The 22695-nt window shown below is 35.1% G+C and overlaps 1 protein-coding gene across 1 annotated transcript; it reads left to right on the top strand.

Moving 5' to 3' along the window:
* The first annotated feature begins 18346 nt into the window (after positions 1 to 18346).
* On the top strand, positions 18347 to 22482 carry CLV1 (Leucine-rich receptor-like protein kinase family protein). The gene is made up of 3 exons (XM_010268510.3): positions 18347 to 18461; positions 18551 to 21221; positions 21947 to 22482. Exons 2-3 carry the CDS (start codon positions 18635 to 18637, stop codon positions 22297 to 22299), a joined length of 2940 nt encoding a protein of 979 aa, XP_010266812.1. The 5' UTR covers positions 18347 to 18461; positions 18551 to 18634; the 3' UTR covers positions 22300 to 22482.
* Positions 22483 to 22695: the final 213 nt, after the last annotated feature.

Raw genomic sequence — 22695 nt, 5'->3', positions numbered from 1 at the left:
CTCTAATAAATAACAATAATTTAATCTTCAATAATTATTGAAAATTTATAGCAAACGTACACAATCATTGAAAATAAGTTTATAATGAAAATATAATAGATATATAATAAAAATACAATAATTACAAAAATATAATAAATACAGAAAAATATACTAAATTAGTCAATAAAAAGTGTAATCTTAAATATTAGTTTAATCTCTAATAAGTATTAATCTATAAATTATAAAAAATATATATTTACTAAAAATAAATTTATAGCAAAAATACAATAAATACGATAAATTAAATTTTAAAAGTTAAATAATAGTTCTTTAATTTCCAATAATTATTGATAATTTTCTATTAAACAATAAAAAATAAAAATGCATTTATAAATAATTATTGAAAGCATATTTATAAAAAATAATAAATAATTACTGAAAATAAAATAAATATTAATTATAGTATATATAAATATATAATGAATATACACTATTATTATAAAATTATTACTAATAAATATAATTTTGTTGAAAGTTATTTTCTATAATTATTAATTGATATAAGTGAAATTAGTTATTTATAATATTATTTAGTTATTGAAATAATATTGTTATTTAAATTCTTAAAATGCCAATTATTTATTGAATTTAATAATCCATAAAACTATAATTGTACTATTATTACATAATTCGTTATTAATTTTGTAAAATAATAAATTATTATTAATGGGAATATTATGAATTCTATTATAATTATTTTTCTACTTTTAAGAATTTTTTTTAAATTTATTACATATTTCGTTATTTTAACTATTTAAAATTTTGTCATGTTAAATATTTTGTTATTTAAATATTTAAATAATGTGTAAAATATTTAAAATTTTTCATTATTTGAATTTTATTTATTTTAATGTTATTACGTAAAATATTCCCCATTCCCCAGGGGATGGGGAACTCCACCCTGAGGCAACCACCTAAAAAAATCTAATTTGTGGATATTTTGCAAATAGGATTATGGGAATTTGGGGGTATTTTAGGAATTGGATTATGACAATGTGGGGGTATTTTATAAATGAAATTAAGGGATATTAAGATTATAAGAATATAAGGAAAACTTAGAGATATTTTAAAAATCAATATTAAATCTATGAATATTTTAGTAATTTACCAACGGGTTCGGGGAATTATATGCAAAACCCCATCCCTAATTTTTGGCAAAAATATTTTCCCCTTTCCCCACCCTATCTTTGCCCTATCCCTATTTAAGATTTGAAAATACTTGCCCCATTCGATGCAGAGTAGAGTAGGGCCCTAATTTTTCAGGGAAAATTTCCATCCCTACAATTCTAATAATTTTCTATAACTAATTAACTAATAGTAAAGTAAATAACAATATTTTATGACAATTTCCAAAAAATTATTGAAATTGCTATTGATTAGTAGTAATGTATAGTAAATAAATTATTTCAATAACAATAGATTAATGTAAATTATTTACTTTTTAAGCCTAAATTATTTACTATTAATCAAAGTAAATGTAATTACAGTAAATTAATGTATTTATGGTAAATTACATTATTTTTAATTAAAAGTAAACCATTTATTGTTAATTAATGTAAAACCAGGTTTGATCGAAGTCAACCAAGTGATCTAGATCAGTGTGGATAGACTTAATAATTTTCCTAAGTTATTTAATTTCCTAATTTAATTTTTAAATTTTTTTAATAATTATTTAGTTGAATAATAATAATAATGGATTATTATTTAAATATTTTGGAGACTATTTTTCATACATTGATTTCTTAATTTTTTAATTATTTGTTTCAAAAATAATTGTGGATTATTAGTCAAAGAGTTTCCCTAAATTATTTGATAATTGTTAACTATAGTTATTGAATTTATAGATATTACTAATTAGTAGTATCTTTTATCAATAAATTATTGTAAAAATTTAATGAAAATTTATTAAATTACAATGAGTAATGTAAATTACACTAAACTTTGAAATTTTAAACATTTACTAATAACCTAAAATTAGTAAACAATGAATTGTTTATTAATTTTTGTTAGATTATTAAATTATTTAATATTTGTTAAATAATGGATTATTTCTGAAATAATTATTTCATAATTTTTGGTAGACTATTTTCTAGAAATTTTTAATAATTTTCATAACTACTAGATTATTTAACAATAGATTATTATTTAAGAATAGATTATTTAACAATAATAGAAGATGCCATGAATATAGAGGAAACATCGAATTCCCCTTGTTCCCCTCTCTTTGCTTGAAATCACATCTATAGATATAAATATTGTTTGATTTGAAAAACTAAATCTTAATAAATTATGACCTATTCTTCTAAAGGAGAGGATCAAACATATATTGAGCTAATTAAGGAGAGAAATTAGGTTGTTATAGAAAGTGTGAGACTTGAGTTGTGGGGGGAGAGAGAGAATCCAATGGGAAGGGAGAGGAATGAAGACAGAGGATGTTGAGATGACAAATTGGGAGTAGACCTGTTCATGGGCCGGGTCGGGCCGAGCTTTGCCTCTTTATCAACAAAAGATGTGCAGGCTCGAGCCTGGCCCAACGATCAGGCCTAGATCTTAAGCCTAATTCCAAGCCTTATATAAAGCCTGAAGCCCAAGCCCGAGCCCGAAGCCTGATCTGTACACAAAATGTCTTATTTTCAGTGTACTTTTATAAAATAATATTATATTAATTTAGTAATAATTTAATAAATTAATAAACTAATTTGTATTTCCTAATAGTAAATTAATAATTTAAGAACTAAATATATATTATATATATTTATTATATATAACATAAGTACTTTTTTATTATATGTAAGTATCGGGCCGAGCTTGGGCCTAACCCGAGCTTATTTGAGAAAGCCCGAGCCAAGCCCGAAAAATGATTGGGCCAAGTATTTAAAGCCCGAGCCTGAGCCCGCATGCCTAAAATTTTGTCCATGCCTAAAAATAACGGGTCGAGCAGTCAGACTACCCGACCCATGAACTGGTCAAATTAGGAGTGGTGGGAAGGGGGAGAGGAGAGAAAGTCAAGGAGAATGATAAATGATAAATCATCCATAAAATTATAATATATTCAATCGTTGTGATTAAATGATATATCATAATTAATTATTATTTATTTTTTTATTCTAAAACATAAAAAAAATCAAAAAATATTAAAGAAGAAATTTCAATTGTTCTATGGATATGATATATAAATCCATAGATCTAAAACATATTAAGTCTTTATAGGCAGAAAAAAATTACATTTTCAAATTTTTTGTTAAATTATATTTCCCCAAATATCTTCATAAAATTTCCATAGATCCCACTCATAATACAAAAAAAAAATGTGATTTTGAATGTAAGAAATGTAGATCAACATAGATTTAAACATTCAAGAAAAAATATAAATCACAAGATATTATAAAAAAATTGAAAAAAGCTTGCCTACTTTTACCATACTTTTTTAAAATTTGAAAAATCTTCAAAAAAAAAAACTATTCATGCTTGTTTCTTGTGAATTTTTGCATATCTAGCACTCTAGAAGTTTTAGAATCATTTAGGGGAGGGAGGGTGAAATAATTATAATTACTTATAATTATTATAATCCATCAGGATTGTTAGGTGTGGTTAGACCACCCACTTTAATTTTTTATTAATTATTAAACTATTAATAATTACTATTACAATATTAAATAGTTAATAATTATTATTACTGCTATAAAATTAAATAATTAATAATTATTGTTAAACAATAACTACTGTAAAATAATAATTATTTAATAATTACCAAAAAATTAACAATAATTACCAAACATTACCATGATACCATCATAAACAAGGTTTTTAAAACTAGACCGAACAGGGAACCATTTAGGAGACCAGTTCTTGGGTCAAATGGTCCAACCATTCAGTTCGAACGAATGGCCCATTCTAACTAAAAAATAAAAAACAGCCAAAAACCGTTGTCTAGGCGGTTCAACGGTTTGACCGTTCAGGTCAACGAGTCACTAACCAAATCAATAGTTTTTTGCCAAAAAGGAGTTTTAGGGTGAAAAGGAACCGGTTACCTGACTGGATCCTGATTTTTCAGTCCGACCATCTAGTCCGATTCAGTCTAGTTTTGAATACCATGATCATAAATTCTTAGTAATTACCAGAACTTATCATAAAATACCATTATTTCCACAAAAATACTCTAAATTACCAAAACTCATCATAAAATAAATAATTTATTAATGTAAAATATAAAAATTTACAAGTTAGTTCTCTATATATATTATCTGTGTGTGTGTGTGTGCAAATACATATTTTATCAATAAATAGTGTATAATTATGTTTTATATATAATATATGTATTATTTTATATTTAATTTATGTTTTCTAGTTCAATTATTTATTTTTTTATTTATAAAAAATATTAAAAAATTTTATTTGAGGCCAAAATGGTTTCTTTTTCATGAAAATAACAGGGCAAAGTGCCCACAATACCTTGGAACGCATAAATCTCAAAAAGTTACCCAAAATCAAAACAAAGATCACCTCAATCAGACGTCGGAGTGTAAAGCTAGGGCATCCAAAAGTTTGCACATGCATTAAATGTGCAACCCGCGATCTAGTGACCGTGTCGAATAGGTTAACGGTTGAACCATTCGAGTCAGACAATTATTGACCAAAGGGTGGATTTCAATAGGACTAGACCTGAAACCAAGGTTGGGTGATGGTTCGAACGGTTCAACTGACCAAGTCGACAATGGGTTAATAACATCGGTATCAGTTTGGGTCGATTGTTGGTTTGGTAGGTCGATTCAAATGATATTATTAAAAAATTTAGTTTACAATATAAATATTTTAGATTAAGAAATATGGGAATTTTCCCACTTTCCCACTTTCCCGTATTAAAAAATATATGGTCGAATCCATTCGATTTTGGTTGATTTACAAATGGCCAAACCGAAACTAACCTAGCCTGGTCATGTCGAGAAATTGTTGAACATAAGTCAATTGGAAACATTGAAAAACCGACCAACTCGAGCCAAGTTGGGTCGGATTCATCAGTTTCATTGGTTTCATGAAAAGACCTAGATGAAATAAATTATTGTTATTTTTATATTATAAAAAGAAATTTTAAAATAGTATATAAAATATAAATAATTTTTAATTATTTCAAAAATTAAAATATAAAATAATTATCAACTCTTATGTGTTTCTATTGTTTAGCTTTCACTTAACAAAGTCCATGCATCGCACGGCTCTCGACTAGTTTTTTATAAACTTAAATAGAGAAGCTGGATCAGAAAGGGACATGGTATTAAAAATGATCTGTGATGAAGAGTGTGCATTGGAGAAATTTGGGAGTGCTTTATTTGAAAATTAAGTGCTTATTACAATAAAGAATTATGAGTATTTGGTGAAAAAGCATTTTAAACGAAGTTAATATTGCTATTCTCAAAATGGTTTGAGTTTAGACAGGCCAAAATAGGCCATAAAGAAAATAATCACTTAAAAAATAAATTTAAAACTTGGGCTTCTCAATTAAATGTGTATTCTCAAAATAAGCAATTATTTTAGACACATTTTTCAATCTCAAATAAGTGATTATTGGTGAAGTCCCAGCCTAAAATAAGATTTTATTAGGGTTGTGTTTGGTTCCATGGGTGTTTATTGAAAAAACGCCACTACATCAACACCACATAGGTATTGGCGTTTATTGCATATGAAGCAAAATGAAACATCTGTTTGGTTTCACCGTTTATCAAACAAATGGTAGAAAACTGAAACACTTTGATATTTGTGCATGGAGTACTTGGGGAAACGTCAAATTCTTGTTTTCCCCAATGCCCCAACGTTTCTTGAAACCAAATGCTGATGTGACACACTTTAATAAGTATAAATCTAAGGCAGAGAGTAAAAAACGTTTAAAGTGAAGCCCAACCAAACAATAAAAACATAAAACGTTTAAAGTGAAAAAGTATAAATAAATGTTTAAAGTAAAAGAGTACAAATAAATGGCCTATCCATAAACGCCCACGGAACCAAGCACATACTAGATAAGCACTCGTAACACCATTCAATGATACTTCATGAGTGAAGCCATATATGCTAAAGTTAACCTGCACTCAACTATTTTGGTTTGAGTTAGGGAAGATTGACTGATGCAATTAGGGTTGTAATTGGATCAAACGTAGCAAAATCTGTATCCGATCCAATTAATGAGAATGTATATATGAAATCCGATTGGATTTAAAGACTTGGATTCTAATTCAAATCCTAACGGACTCAAATCGGATTCAGATTTAATCCAATCTTGTTATAAATTCTCTAAAATACCAGAAAAATACAAAAAAATATTTATTTTTCAATTTTTATATATAATAAATTAGTACAAATATAACATACTAAATTTATTATATATAAATTCATATATAATATAATATATAGAATATATTTTTATAATTTTAAATATAATTATATATATTAATAAATATTATATTATTAATCACATATAGATTATAACATCATAATCTGATCCAATTATATAAATACATTATCCGAATTCAAGTTAATCGAATCGGATATTGGATCGGGCATCAAATTTTCGAATATCTTAAACTATATTTTGTGTTGAGACTTGAGACTTGACCTGGCTATAAAGCCGATTCCAACCGACCATCTTAAACTATATTTTGTGTTGAGACTTGAGACTTGGCCTGGCTTCCCACGAAGCACATCTATTACGATGCAAATTATTTAAAAAAAAAAAAGGAAGGGGGGAGGAGCATTTCACGTGATGTTCTAATTTATTTCCTTGGTTAGCGTTTTATAATTTGTATCTCTTGTCGTATTGTTGTACATTTGTAAATTGTTTTTCTTGTTGTGGTTTTTAAAACCGGATTGGACCAGACGATTGGAGGGTCAGACCAGAAAAATGGGAATCAATTGCCTGACCGATTCTGTTTTATCCAAAAACTGTTGATTTGGTTAATAACCTACTGACCCGGGTGGTCAAACTGGTGAACCGATGATTCAGACAACAATTTTAATTGTTTTTTATTTTTTTAAATCAGAATAGGCCATCTGTATAAATAGGGCGATTGGACCATTTGACCCACAATCTGGTCCGATTAGAAAACCTTAGATCAAATAATATCTTACTATAAATTTTGTTTTTGTTTAAAAACTATCACTTTTGTTGGCTTCAAAAATATAAATTGTCTTTAGAAATAAAATCAACTTGTTTTCATTTTTTAAATTATATAATATTCATTTTTCTGAATGTGGCATCTTTTTAGAAATAAGTCACCCCTGAGATTTTTTTTTTTTTTTTTTGACAATCACAAAAACCTTCCCATGACATCTCACGAAAATAACAACATGCAGTTGCCTCGCTATTGTCATTGTCTGAGACTAAAAACACTGACAATGTGTTTGATTCTTGAACATACCAATTTTACCTTTTTCTTTATAAGAAAATAAAGTATATTAAACACTAGACAAAAGAAGTTCAATACAGACTGGGGGAGAGCCCCACCAAACACAGCCCCGAGACAAAAGATTTAGCCTTCTGAGCTAAAAGACGAGCAGCCTGATTAACAATTCTAACCGACCGGGCTGGTTCGTTCGTGTATTAGCTGGTTTGTATGCAATCAACACTTTTGGTATTAATACTAAAAAAAATTAACAATTCTAGGGATAAATAAGAAGATTTAAGGTTCTGGATCTTGTCCACCCAGTCATTATATTTCTAAGGTAAAAAAAGCCCATCATTCAACGCCAAGATAACAATTTTAGCATTTGATCAAACACAAATGAAATTCTGATCTCCAGTAGACTTATTCATGGGCCGGGTCGGGCTTTTATCTGTTGTCAATATAAAATATTCAGGCCTGAGCTTGGGCCTGGCCCTCATAAAAGCCCGAGGCCAAAGCCTGAAACACCTGTATAATCCTAATAGGATTTTTTGGGGATAAAGACGCTTTCTGGAGTGCCGCTGGCCGCTATTGGGGATGGAGACGCCGCCCCTAACTCTATATCAGGTTCAGAGAATTGAAGATGGGGTGTTGCCTTGCCAGAGAGATGAATCCGCTTTGCCAATCGCCGGTCGCAGATGGAGTCGTCGGCTCGTCGCCTCTAGTCTTATTAATGTAATTGATAAGCGTAATATTCAAGTTCATACTTGCCAGAGAATGAGAGATGGGGTGCCGCCTTGCCGAAGAGATGAATCTGCAGCTTCATCGGTCGCCGCTCAGTAGCTCACTGGTCTGGTATTCTAGTTCTGGTATGATGGTATCCACTATCCACTATCCACCGCCGGCAGAGTAGAAGGGTTGAGGAGGGAGAGTATCGAATGAAAGCACGAAACAGGGGGATAGTATCGAGTGAAAATTAGGGTTAGATTTAGAAAATATATAATATATTTATTTATTTATTTATATTAACATTATCGGACCGAGTTGGGCTTAGGCCAGGCTTTCATATAAAATCCCGAACCCAATCCAAAATTAAATTGGGCTTAGATCATTGGTCCATAGGCCTAATAATATGTTCAAGCCTGTCCAGGGCCGGGTCATTGGGCTACTCGGCCCATGACAGATTTAGTCTAGAGCCTTTCAAACTATTCTTCCACCAGATTAGAAAAATAACCCAAAAAACCACCTGCAACCACTAAAAAATTTGGAATTAGAATTAAGAACAGAAAAACCGAAAGAAATTCGACCAGAGTTGTCCACTCCTCCATCACAATTGACAATTAGTACCTACCAAATTCAACAGAGACACAGAATTTGAAGTAGCAGAAGAAGTATATCTTGAAGTTGGCTTACAGAAAAGTTTACTGATAGAGGATAAAACCCAATGGACAGAACAGAATTTATTGTTAAATATCCTTGTTTGTCAGATTAAGTAAAAAGCTATTCCTAGCCATTCAAAGAGGCCAAACAAATCAGAGGTTGAATTAAAACTCAAGGACCAGAATTTGATAAATCTAAAAGGGAAGAAAAGTTTTGACCATCTACTCCATGATTTATAAAACCGACCCGGTGACCGAATCGGTCAAGGGTCCAGTTATCGGGTCGAACAATCTGAACGGACAGCCCGTTTTGACAAAAAAATTAAAAATTTGAGAAATGGTCAAAACAGTTCGAACAATTAACCAGCCGGTTCGAATAATTAACCAAACGATCAAATCGTTCTGACCAAAATCAACGATTTTGAGGAAAAAAACGGTTTTGAGAAAAATGGAACTGATCAAATGACCGATTCTTAATTTTTCCGATCCGGTCTGATTTTAAAAACCATCATCTACTCTGAGATTCTAAGGGCTAGCAAACAAAATAGCTCTAGAGAATGAACATGAAAGGAAAAGATGAGAGAGAGACTCATGATCCTGATTACAAAAAACGCAATTAGGATTGACATTCAGCCCAATACAAAACCACCCCTCAAAAGTCTCCAAAGAAAATTTTTAAAACGTGCGAGAATTCTTAATTTCCAGATTCTCGTCATCCAACAAGAGATCAGAATCCAGAGAATCATTGATAGCCTTCCATTCCTTAACGTAGCACAATTTAACTGAAAACATTCCACTAGGAGCTCTTACCCAAACAAAACATTCCAAGAAGTGAATATCCATAACTTCTTTGACGTTAAAATTCTGCACTAAAGACCTTGAATCCCAACTGCTAGACAAAGGATCAATTAGATCTTTGATACAAAGGTTTTGGTTTAACTGGGTAGAAAGGGCCTTGAGGAGCTCTAAAAGTTTCGCTTTCCAAAATCCATTGATTCTCCCAAACATTCAGATCCGAGTGCAAATGAGGCTGAACCCCAACTTCCTGAAGGAGATCAAGGAGAGATAAAGCTAAACATTTTCAGATCATCAAGTAGGTGTTTGGCATCAATGCCATTTTTTCGGAAAACGGCACCACATCAGTGCCAATCAAAAATTTATTTTCTGAGAAAACATCAGCTGTTTGGGGTCTGAGAAAATGTCTTGAAAATCGGGAAACGTATGGTCTGAGAAAATGCCTTTTTTTGGTGTTTTTTGTTTTATTTCTACTGTTACTAGCAACAACTTACTGACATGGCATTGAAAAACGCCTATATTACAGTAACAGCAATGATACCAAATAAAAAATCTGAGAAAACAGCATATTTATGCAGCACCTCTAAGAAAACACCTCTCAGTCTAAGGAAACGGCAATGGCTCCAAACACCGCCGAAAGCACTCCCGGGAAGTAGGAACCTTCCTTCGAAAGTTAATAGAGACCCTAGTACTTCTTAATAATCAAAGCCATAAAGAGTTCTTACTATTTTAAAATCTCCAAGGCAGTTTGAGGAGCAGGAAGGTTATACTATTCTATTTTATTATTGTATATATAAACAATTGTATATATTAAAATTTATATAAAATAAAATTTTAAGATTTTTTTTTTTAATTTTTTTTTGTCTATTTTGTTAATTTACTTAAACTTTTTTTATTATCGTCTTTAAATATACCTCTCATGGCTTAGCCTGGTCCGTGGCCAAGCCTGGCCCAAGGCCTGCGAACCAACTTGGCCTATATGGGTCGTGTCAAGCCGACCCCCCAAAGTATCCTAGAGGAGGGAAACATGACCTGATTTGGCACGTGGGCCAACACAACACGGGCCTGCATGGGTTCAAGCTATAGGCTATGCCAAACCAACCCCCCCCTGCATGACCCATCAAAAGCATGGGCCACTCACGGGCCTGATTTACACATGTAGTTATAATTCAACGAGATGGAAACAAAAACAATATGGGCGGTGAACATTACCCTTAACACAAAGGTATTTATTTACTGTTCCGGTTATGTGGCACCTGATAACATGTAGATGACAATAAATATCTAAAAAAATTATCAACCACTTTTTTTTAATTTTAAAAATAAATCAAATACAAATATTTATTTAATAAACGGAAGTCATAACAAACACATAAATGATGATTTTTATATTTTACATTTAAATTTAGGAAACAAAAACATTCCTGCTTTAGAATTCCCCATTAACCTTATAATTCTAACGAGATGTCTCGGTTCCAATTGTTCTCGTCACTTCATGAATCACTCCCTAGCTCTCGTGGAATTCGCAGAGATATGCACGCGGACTACGCTACCTAGGGCGCTCAAATCATAGAGGCAAATTCTTATTCCTTGCCTCAACCAGTTGGAGACTTCACCGGGCACCAGCAGCAAGTTAGTGGATAGTCAGCTGTCTTCATTTTGATTGATGGCATGGCAGAGAAGGCTTTTCAATCAGGGTGAACTCCATTCGTTTAGGCTAGCCTAATGGCTATCTTCTATTTTCAACCATGGACAATTATGCTTGGTCGTTGGAAAGCCCTTTGCATCACTTTATTAGTCATCTCTGACAGACCTTGTCTTAGGTGTTTTTAAAAGTAACTAATTAACGAAATTTTCCGATTTTGAAAACTAGCCAAACAAGTTCTACGTCATTAAAATTACGGAAAAACACGGACAGGAATGCAGATTTCTGATTTCTGAATTAGCAGAGTTATAAACATTTAAAATGTCAATAAGCCACACTCTATGCATTAACGCCGCTTATAAATTAGTATCAATTTCAAGTTTGCACCTACTCCAAATATAATACTTTAGGCCTACAAATTATGACATTGGGCTGGACCGTTATTCTGCTAAAAAATTATTTAATTTGTTTTTGCTGACTTGGTGCTTGCTTTTACTTTCGAAAACGATTTCACATCTCTGCCCCACTGCTCCTCACCCCACACAACGTGCAATTGACACCTGTCCAGTCGAACGCGGTGGAACGTTCCCGCATTTAAGGCTAACGGGACAGACATTAGCCCCAAAACGATCTCAAAAGGGAAAAATTCGAGTTTCTCCCATATTCCTGCCCCCTGAACTTCAAATTGGATTCTCTGACCCCCGTTCTAGCCCGAGCTCGGATCTCCACCCCCATCTTTGACACCTGTGATCGCTCCGTTCATCAAGTAAGCTCCAACCTCATTTTTTGTGTGGGTGTTTGGTATTTAAATTTGAAACCAAAGAAACCCTCCTTTAATGTTTTGTTTTTCATTTCAAACCACAAACTTTTTTTACCCTCTTCCACCTCCCTCTCTAGCACCGACGATCGCTTCAGCCACCGTCACCCACACAACCCTCGTTTCTCCGATTTCAAATGAAAAAACCTAACACCCACACAAAAAACAAGGGTTGGAGCTTACCTGGTGACCAAAGCGATCGTTGATGCCAGAGATCCGAGCTCGAGCTAGAGCGGGGTCAGAGACTTCAATTTGAGGTTTAGGGGGTGGGAATACGAGAGAAGCTCGGACTTTGCCCTTTTGAGATTGTTTTGGGGCTAAAGGGTGGGGATAACGTCTGTCCCGTTAGCCCCACCGCGTGCGAACTCTTCAAAAACATCCCCCTGCCGCCTCTTTTATAGAACAACAAACATCATCTTTTAGCAGACAAATTAGAAGTTATAAATTATTAAAGTGTTGTTTGGCAATTCTTTTTTAAAATATCTTTTGGAATATCTGACAATCAAAAAATGTAGTGGGCTTTTACATAAAAATCTTGGCAGCCTACAACCCATTTGATTGGAGTTACATTTTTCTGTATGTCTTTTCATGTGAAGACGAGACAAAATAAGTTGAAAAGCTCCATTTAGAGTCTCCCGAAAGAGGCCAAAGCAGGCTTCCCTTGTATTTCTAGAGCTGCATCTTTCGGTGGCTAGATTTTTTTCCAACCATAAAAGATGAAAACGTGGGCTTTTGGACTTCTAAAATCTGAGAACATGCCCGAAAAACACACCAAACAGGGCCTAAAAATTTTACCTAGCTGCATTTTTCCCATGTAAAGGGGACAAAAAATAAAATTTTTGCATTAAAATAATTAAAACATTTTTGAAATGTCCAACGAAAAAAAATATGCCCCTTGGGAAGATGTTTATTTCACATGAGCATTAATAATTATAGTTTATAAATGAAAGAAGAACAAAGATATAACCCATTTCCTTTCTATTTCAAGTCTCAACTGAACATCTCTTGCTATTAAGAAGATAATATATTTATACAGCCTAAGTATAATTCGTGGAAAATCTAAGATTTATGAATTAATCTCTAATCCCCCAACCTTTTATATGCAGCCATCCTTTTTACTCTTGGATTTGGCCCTTCATGTGGATAACTTTTTATGATGTATTTCCTTCTTAATATCCCCACTTATATGTACACTTATTTACCCAAAAAAATAATTTGATTTAAACACAAAACTGAAAATTAACATCTCTAGTCGAGTTTAGATACTTAGCAAATAAAAAAATGAAAATAAAGGGAAAGTAAGATTATTAGTTGGGCACCCATTTAAAGAATATATATTAAATTGGACCAAGCCCAAGGTCAGGCCCATTTAAAATTTAGAAACCCAAGTTCGCCCCGGTTGCACTCTATACCAATCATCGGCCTTGACCCAACATAGTCATTCAATTCATTCATTTCAGCTGTTATCAAAGATGTAACTTTTGGGGGCGTTGTGAAACGCGAATTGTTTTACTTGTTGCCGTTTTAAAAATAAATCAAAATCATTTGGTTTAAAAATAGATTACTTTTTAAAATAAAAATATAAAAAGAATTTCCTTGTTGTATGTGTGTTTTTTGTTTTCAAAACTGAAACAAAAAGTATGTTCTTATAAACATGTTTTTATATGATTTTTTAACATCATATTCCATAGATTATATAATTTCTAAATTCTATACTAGAAAATCTGTTTTTGTTTTAAAAACCATTATTTTGATAGTTTCAAAAAGTATATATTGTTTTTTGAAACAAAATCAACTTGTTTTTTCCATTGAAAATAAGAAGAGAGTTCAAAAATTTTGAAAATTATTATATGGATTCAAGGTTTTAAAAACGAACCGGACAATAAACCATTCAGGGATCCGGTTCTAGGGTCGAATGGTCCGACTGTTCGAACCGAATTGATATCCCATTCTAACAAAAAAATAAAAAAAAATAAAAAATGACCAAAAACCGTTAGACTGTTCGAATGCCTGGATCAACGGTTTGGTGACCAAATCAATGTTTTTTTGCCAAAAAATGGTTCCAGGGTAAAACGGGTGACTGGTTTCTGTTTTTTCCGGTCTGACCATCCGGTCCAATCCGGTTTTAAAAACATCGCATGGATTGCGATTGCTTCTTATTATGTCTGATTTGCAAGAAATGAAAAAAAAAATCCACGATAAAAATGTTTCTGTTCAGTGGGTTCTAAATCAGGTGAATTCGATTATTTCTTCCTCCATACATGTTCCTTTCCCGCATAATACTATTTCAGAACCTTTTGTTCCTTATACCATTTAACCTTCCTTTCTGAAATCTCATATGTGCTATTCACTGGTGGTGGCATTATCTCCTCCACTTGTAGTACCTGTGGTTATCTGTTTCTTACTCTCGTTGTAGGTGCTTATGCTGAATGGTGTTTCTCTCAAAGCTTATTGGATGGATACGTTTTGTATGGAGATGGGGATGTCAACGGACCAGTTTTGGGTTGAATCCCATCCAACTTAAAATCAATTTTGACAGATTGGACATACCAATAAGGCATATTGAATTGGTCCAATGTATTCATTGATCTGTCCATAATGGATTTATATCGGATTGAATCAATATCCAATCCATTTACAGAAGATAAAAATACAGTGCCAATGGATCAAATTTGAATTGAAATCAATCTAAATTAAAACTAATTTGAATAAATTGGATGATCCAAAGATTGAATTAAATTAATCTAAAATGGTTCAGAATATTCATGGGATTGGATTGGACCTGATCCATCTGTAATGGATTTATATTAGACCAGATTAGATTGGACCAAATCTAGTCCAATTGACACCCCTAGACGGAGATCAAGGCAGCAAGAAGATTCCTCTATAAATATTTTAGCTTCCCTACATTCAAATTACAATTGCTTTTTATGTATGATGCGTTGATTAATGTGGAATTTCCTTGGTGACAGTATCTTACTATTTTAGATGGTGTTTTGGAAGCATGGTGTTTATTGGGACTGATTTAAAAAAAAAAAAACGTTCATGCTTTCAAGACCCGTTTTTCACAAAAAAAAAAAAAGCTTTAATTTTGTTTGGGAGTATTTCTGCCACGTTGGTAGTGAGCAACACTATGTTATTTAATAAGGTGATTTTTATCACCGTTTTTTATGCATGTGCTGATAGGTTAGCACCACATAGGATACATTTAATCGTCAATCAATCAACCGTTAGGAGAAACGGTTTACCAAATTTAACATTTCATGCATCAGTAGGGTCTTGATTTACGAGACATACCTGCTTTATAATAAACTCCTGAACCAAACAATGAAATATATGGATATTTGTTGAAACGCTTATATAAATCCGAGGTGATACCGTTTTTTTGAAAAACGGCCACGGTTGAGCATCCCCTTATTTATTTATTTTCTTTTGCCATTCCAACTTCACTTGTTTCTCTGTGCATGTTGAATGCTGAAAAGACATGTTAAGATGACCACTTTACCCTTAGAGATTTCAAGAATTTCAACGTCTCTCTATTTAGAATGAGAATGTTTTGGAACAAATATTTGATATATACAAGAGACAGGACGAGCTGTTTGGTGACAGGTGAATAGTTAAAGCTGACCTGAATTGAATTTAATGATTTAAGGGATCATTTGATAATATCTTAAGATGCTGAATTGAAAAGTTTATTACTTTTGTCTCATTGATTAAGTTTTTAAGGAGATTGTGAATATTTAATTATTTTATCAAATATCAACTAAAAAACAAAGCATGAAATCTAAATTTGTTCCGTTCAACAACTTCAGCCGTTTTCTACGGCCTCTTACTATTCTGTTAAACCACATCACATCGGGTTATAATCGGATATTAAATAGTATAAATAAATTAAACTAAAAATGATTAAAATATTATATATTATTAATAAATTGAGCTAAAAATAACTTTAATATTATATTTTATAAACAAAATGAATTAGAAATTGCTATTATAACATATATATTTACATCAAATTGAATAGGATTGGATAGGGGTAGATTCATATTTAATCTAATAATAAATAGATCAAATCCGGATCACTTTTAACAGGATCAAATTCAAATTCGAATTTGGATAATTCATACCGTTTGCAGTACTAGTATTCATGAGGCTAGGGATAGTTTGGGAAGAATACAAATATAATTATGAACAGTATAAATACATATAAAAGAATATAGAATACAAAGTTTTGCATTCTACATATTTACATTTGTATTCCTTTCAAATTGAGCTTAATGGTCTATTTATACATATCTAGACACACACACTCAATATATAATTTTTATGTGGCTGATGTAGCACGGTTTGACCCGATCGAATCGATGGCCCAAAAGATTCAGCCTCCGGGTCAGTTTTTAAAAAGAAGAGAATAGCCATTCCGTGATGAATAAGATTCTGATTCCGGTTCCAATAGCCATATTCCCGCGAACCAAACGGGCCCACTAATCTAGCTTATTCTAACTAGTGAGAAATAAGTGCGCTTACGATGCCCAGCTGAAAAAACAAAAGCCGGGCTTTTCCTTCGGTCCTTAACCTCTCATCAGACTCACACCTCCCACAAAGTTTCTTAGCTTTTCAAATAAACCAAATGAGGTAGACTAGGTTATGATTGCAGCATGTATTACGTATCAAACTCTCGAAGTGTAGGCCCCGTCCCCGCCCCCGCCCCCCTCCCCATTCTCAACAGATGTGCCCTAAACCTAATCCTAATTCAAGAGCTAGCTAGCATGATCCGGTCCGGATGCCCAACCCAACTGTCTGCTACCACTTTATTCTTCTTAAAGCTTTATAAGCCACCACCTTTTATTCTCTGCACACATCTAAAAGCCAAACGCACTATCCCAATTCTCATCCTTCTCCCTCCAATTTTTATTTTTTTAAAACTCCTAAGAAAGCATCTCTTAAATTGACCTTACAAATTAAACTAATAAGTTCATATTCTCTAAATCACCCACTTTATGCATTATTGCTGGTAGAATCTCCGTTTTTCCCCTCCTTCACCCAATTAAAGAAATTTGAGAGAATTCGGATATATTCCCACTTCCCTAGTGGATCAACGTCACTGGGAAGAAGAATAAATGCTTCTTTCCCATCCCACGACGTCTGTCTCTGTGCTTCAAATATTCTCTTTTTAGCCTTCTAGGAATATCTTCCCGTCCTTGGTTGCTACTTTAAACCTATCAGGCTTCGCTAGTAAGCCCAACTCCGGGTCAGAGGTGGACAAATAAGTGGGCCATGGTCCTTAGCTCGGTTCTCATTTATAACTCTCGCCTTGCATTAGGGTGATTACAGTTAATTGTGGGCCTATTTTTCAAATCGAACCATATCAAAATTTTGTTACGTATTGGTTCGTATTGACTCATACCAATAAGTCACCGATATGCAAAATGTAAGGAGTTTCGGGGTCAAGCCTTTAATTGACCCCTCAACAGATACACCTAGTTTGGCGTACCGGAATGTATGAAACTTTGAATCATGAATTCATCATTTTTCAATTTTTTACTATTTAAAATACATATTATAAATAATATACAAATATATAATAAAAATATTAGAAATACATATAATATGTCATATTATAAATAATAAATCATATATTATATATAATACAAATATATCAGTTAATTCGATTAATTGCTGATTTTTATATTAATTAACCAAAACTAAATTAATACCTTTGATTTTTACAAAAATACTGGAAATTTAGATTCTGTTCAATTTTTTTTGGTTTTGGATGATCAACCCTAAGGCTCGCACAATAATATAAGAATTGAATTCAGAGTTTAAAGAAGCTAATGATGGATTAATAAGTAGGAGGGAAGAATAAGAAAAGAACAAAAAGGGAAGACTTTTTCTTGGATCGGTCAGACAGGAAAGGTGTCTGTTTGGGTAAAGACACAGACAGACTTTGCGGTGGGGCCCTAAAAAACCCCAAGGCCCACGGCCCATTAGAAGGATCCGCGTCTATAAGTTAAAAATAATTAATTCCGGATATTAAATGCTAGGCCACATCATCTCAAATCTGACCCCACTGGAAGTCTGGAACACTGGACAAGAGACAAGAAGATCATCACGCAGACTGTCATTCAAACTGCCAGATCACGCCGTCAAAACACGACTATCAAGATTCGTACTCATTAACCCCATCAGAGATCATAAGATCAAGACGCCATCCATGAAAAGGCAAACGATCACGGCACATTAATTAACTTGTCTATTAGGAGTTCCGTTAACTCTCCGTTAGAAACCGTCATGCCCAAGATATACGGTGATATGCGGACTGCGCTCACGTTCTTCCTTCAGAACTATCAGTCTTCAGCGATGAAGAAGCATGCCTGCACCGTGCAACCTCTCTCTGTCTCCATCTCCGCGTCTCTGATCTCTAAACTTTCACGTTTGTTTCTCTTTTCTTTGTCTATGGTTGTTTCGATTCTCATAGAGTAGGCTCTACTTATTGCAGTTTCAGCTTTCGACAATCGCCGAGTCTAGCTCCAATTCTACTGAAGCTCCACTCTGAAATTTGTAAAAAGAAACAACTGCAGAGATGAGGAGCATTTGCAGATGCTTCCTTTTCTTTGCTTCAGTTTGTCTCGCTTTCTCCACATCTTCTTCAACTACAGATCTCGATGCTCTGCTGAAGCTCAAAACCGCCATGATCGGACGGCGAGGTTCTGGCCTGGACGACTGGAACGTTTCATCTTCTCGAAACTCACATTGCCTGTTTTCTGGTGTCTCATGTGACGAAAATTCAAGGGTAGTTGCGCTCAACGTCTCATATGTTCCTCTCTTCGGGACAGTTTCTCCGGAGATCGGTCTGTTAAACAAGCTTGTCAACCTCACACTTTCCTGCAACAACCTCACAGGAAAGCTTCCTGAAGAGATCGCCAACCTCACCTCTCTCAAGCTTCTAAACATCTCAAACAATGCCTTTGTAGGTGGAGTCCCAGAGGGCATCGCAGGAGGTTTGCTCGAGGTCGAGATCTTTGATATCTATAACAACAACTTCACGGGACGTCTCCCAACCGGGCTCGTGAAACTAAAGCGGCTTAAACATCTCCATCTCGGAGGAAATTTTTTCTCCGGTGAGATTCCTTCTGTGTACTCCGAGATTCAGAGCTTGGAGTATTTAGGTTTGAACGGGAATGGATTATCAGGCAAGATTCCGGCCACTCTAAGCAGGCTTTCGAACTTGCGAGAACTCTATATTGGTTATTACAGCACGTACGAAGGAGGTATTCCAACGGAGTTTGGTTCGTTAAGTTCGTTACTTATACTTGATATGGGAAGCTGTAATCTTACCGGGGAGATTCCTGCAAGTCTGGGCCGTTTGAAGCTGCTGCACACTCTGTTTCTACAGCTTAACAAGCTTTCAGGTCTGATTCCGGCGGAGCTTTCCGGCCTTGTCAGTCTGAAATCACTAGACCTTTCGAATAATGATCTTACGGGAGAGATTCCCGAGAGCTTCTCTGAGCTAAAGCAGCTGACACTCATTAATCTCTTTCGTAACCATCTACGCGGCCGAATCCCACCGTTCGTCGCTGAGCTCCCGTATCTCGAGGTCTTACAAGTGTGGGGGAACAACTTCACCTTCGAGCTCCCTCAGAATCTCGGAAGTAATGGTATGCTTAAAAAGATTGACGTAAGTATAAACCATCTCACCGGACCAATACCTCCGCGTCTCTGCGCCGGTCAAAGGTTGGAGACGTTGATATTGATGAATAATTACTTCCTTGGTCCAATTCCTGAAGAACTCGGCGATTGTAAATCGTTGACTCGGGTACGTCTCATGAAGAATTTTCTCAACGGAACGATCCCATCTGGGCTGTTCAACCTACCATTGGTTGATATGCTGGAGCTCAATGATAACTTCTTTACCGGCGAACTTCCGGACAGAATATCTGGCGAAACACTCGGATTGCTGACCCTATCCAACAACCGGATCACCGGAAAAATTCCGCCAGCTATTGCAAACCTTACAAACCTGCGGACTCTCTCCCTCGATGTAAACCTATTTTCCGGCGAAATTCCGCCGGAGATATTTGGTCTAAAGATGCTTTCCAAGATCAATATCAGCAGTAACAACATTACAGGTGAGATCCCTATCGCTCTGGGGCACTGCAAGTCTCTATCGTCGGTAGATTTCAGTCGTAATAATCTTTTCGGCCGAATCCCAAGAGAAATTGCGAAGCTCGAAATCCTTAGCACACTGAACCTATCAAGGAACCATCTTACAGGACAAATTCCCAATGAGATAAGATCAATGGCCAGCCTGACAATACTTGATTTATCCTACAACAAGTTGGCGGGTTCGGTGCCGACTGGTGGGCAATTCCTGGTCTTCAACGACACCTCTTTTACGGGAAATCCCAATCTTTGCAGCCCATTGCTTCATGTACAATGTTTACCATCCCAAAACTTGGATGGGTTTTCGGGCCGAAGCTCCGCGTCCTCAAAAGTCGTTATCGTCATTGTGATCATCTTAGTTGTTCTGTTGGGCCTTGTCACTGCAGCTTTAAAGCTCAAAAGCTACCGGAAAAAATGCCGCGAATCAAAAGCTTGGAAACTGACCCCGTTCCAGAAGCTCGATTTCAAGGTAGAAGACGTGGTCGAATGCTTGAAGGAAGAGAACATCATCGGAAAAGGTGGCGCCGGAATCGTTTATCGTGGGTCCATGCCGGATGGCGTGGACGTGGCCATTAAGCGCCTGGTGGGGAGAAGCAGTGGCAGGAGCGACCACGGCTTCTCTGCTGAAATTCAAACTCTGGGAAGAATCCGACACCGAAACATTGTTCGATTGCTAGGGTTCGTGTCTAACAACGATACAAATCTGTTGATTTACGAATACATGCCGAACGGCAGCTTGGGAGAACTATTGCATGGATCGAAGGGTTCGCACTTACAGTGGGAGACGAGGTGCCGAATCGCAGTGGAGGCAGCGAAGGGATTGTGCTACCTTCACCACGACTGCTCTCCTCTTATAATTCATAGGGACGTGAAATCAAACAATATCCTACTTGATTCCGACTTCGAGGCCCATGTCGCAGACTTTGGGCTCGCCAAGTTTCTACAGGGTGCCGGAGCGTCGGAGTGTATGTCCTCCATTGCTGGATCGTACGGTTACATTGCGCCAGGTTCGTGATATGAACCATCTGATCTCTGCTTTTTATTACTTTTGACTTTTCTCCTAAACGACAAACAGTTTTATGATGAAATTATCCCCAAGACCATTTTCTTTTCCGCTTTTTTATTTTATTTATTCTACGAAAAAGTTATTAGAAAAATAGGGGAACGGTGAAATATATCACGGGCTATCGACTTTAATGGTGTCACGGTTACAAATCGGTTTCTGGATTCTGGTGTTGTAAAGTACAAAGGTCAGTGAGCGGTTGTTTCCCTCCCGTCTCCGGCTATCCTGAAGAACTCAAACTTTTTTTATGTGGAGGGAATACCCTTTTCACGGTGGGTAAAAGAGCCACGTCGTGCATGGTTTATTGTTAACATGGTAACACGGTAACGTTTCTCTATTATCCACCGTTCAAAAGGAGAGCTGAGCTAAGTTAAAATGGACAAGGTCCAATCCAATCTGATGAATATTTTGGACCTGGATCGGTCCAATTCAATGTTTGGATCGTCAGATTTATTTAAATTGGTTTTAATTTAGATTTTTGTTCCGGTCCATTGACACCTATATTTTTTATCTTCGATTAATGGACCAGATATTGGTTCAGTCCCATATAATTTCATTACGAATGAACCAGGTCCAATCTAATCCCATAAATACTTTGGAAAATTAAAGGTTGTTGATATGCCTGTTTTTCGTATTAAGCTAAATTAGGCTTTTGTTGTATTGGATCAGAGTACGCATACACGCTCCGGGTGGACGAGAAGAGCGACGTGTACAGCTTCGGGGTGGTTTTGCTAGAGCTGATCACCGGGCGGAAGCCAGTCGGCGAGTTCGGGGATGGGGTGGATATTGTGAGGTGGGTCCAGAAAACAACATCGGAAATCTCAAAGCCGTCGGATGCCGCGACAGTGCTGGCAGTGGTGGATCCCAGGTTAAGCGGGTACCCGTTAGCCGGGGTGATCAAGCTGTTTAAAGTGGCTATGCGTTGCGTCGCAGAGAAGAGCAGTGAAAGACCTACTATGAGGGAAGTGGTTCACATGCTCACTAATCCTCCTCCTTCGCCTCCTAATCTGCTGGCCATGTAAGCATATTTCCTGCAATCTGCAAAGTAGTTATGTAGTGTAGGTGAGTAGGGACATGTTGGGTATAAAAAAACAAGGGAAGGGGGGATATAGATTGGGGCATTGCGGGGTTTACTTATGTGCCCACAACTGTAAATTCTGATTTTTTTTCTTGGTTCGGTGGTAGCGAGATTTTTGTACCTTAAATTGAATGGTTTAGCTGCTTCAGGGAATAGCCCATTCGGGCAGCTTTTACTGCCTTGCATTGAGAATATCTCCACTTGTGTGTTTTATTTCATGGAAGATATTTCCAATGCAAGGTTTTAAAAGCCGATCTCGGTTAAGCACGTAGTTGATTCGGCCCGTTTGGCACATCTTTCCGTGCGGTTTTTTTGGCTGTTTACAACTTGGGAAAACCGA

Source organism: Nelumbo nucifera, chromosome 6, assembly GCF_055504915.1.
Source record: "Nelumbo nucifera cultivar China Antique chromosome 6, China Antique-T2T, whole genome shotgun sequence".
Lineage (NCBI taxonomy): Eukaryota > Viridiplantae > Streptophyta > Magnoliopsida > Proteales > Nelumbonaceae > Nelumbo > Nelumbo nucifera.
The sequence above is the reverse complement of the archived record's forward strand: the minus strand, read 5'-3'. Positions and strand labels throughout refer to the sequence as shown.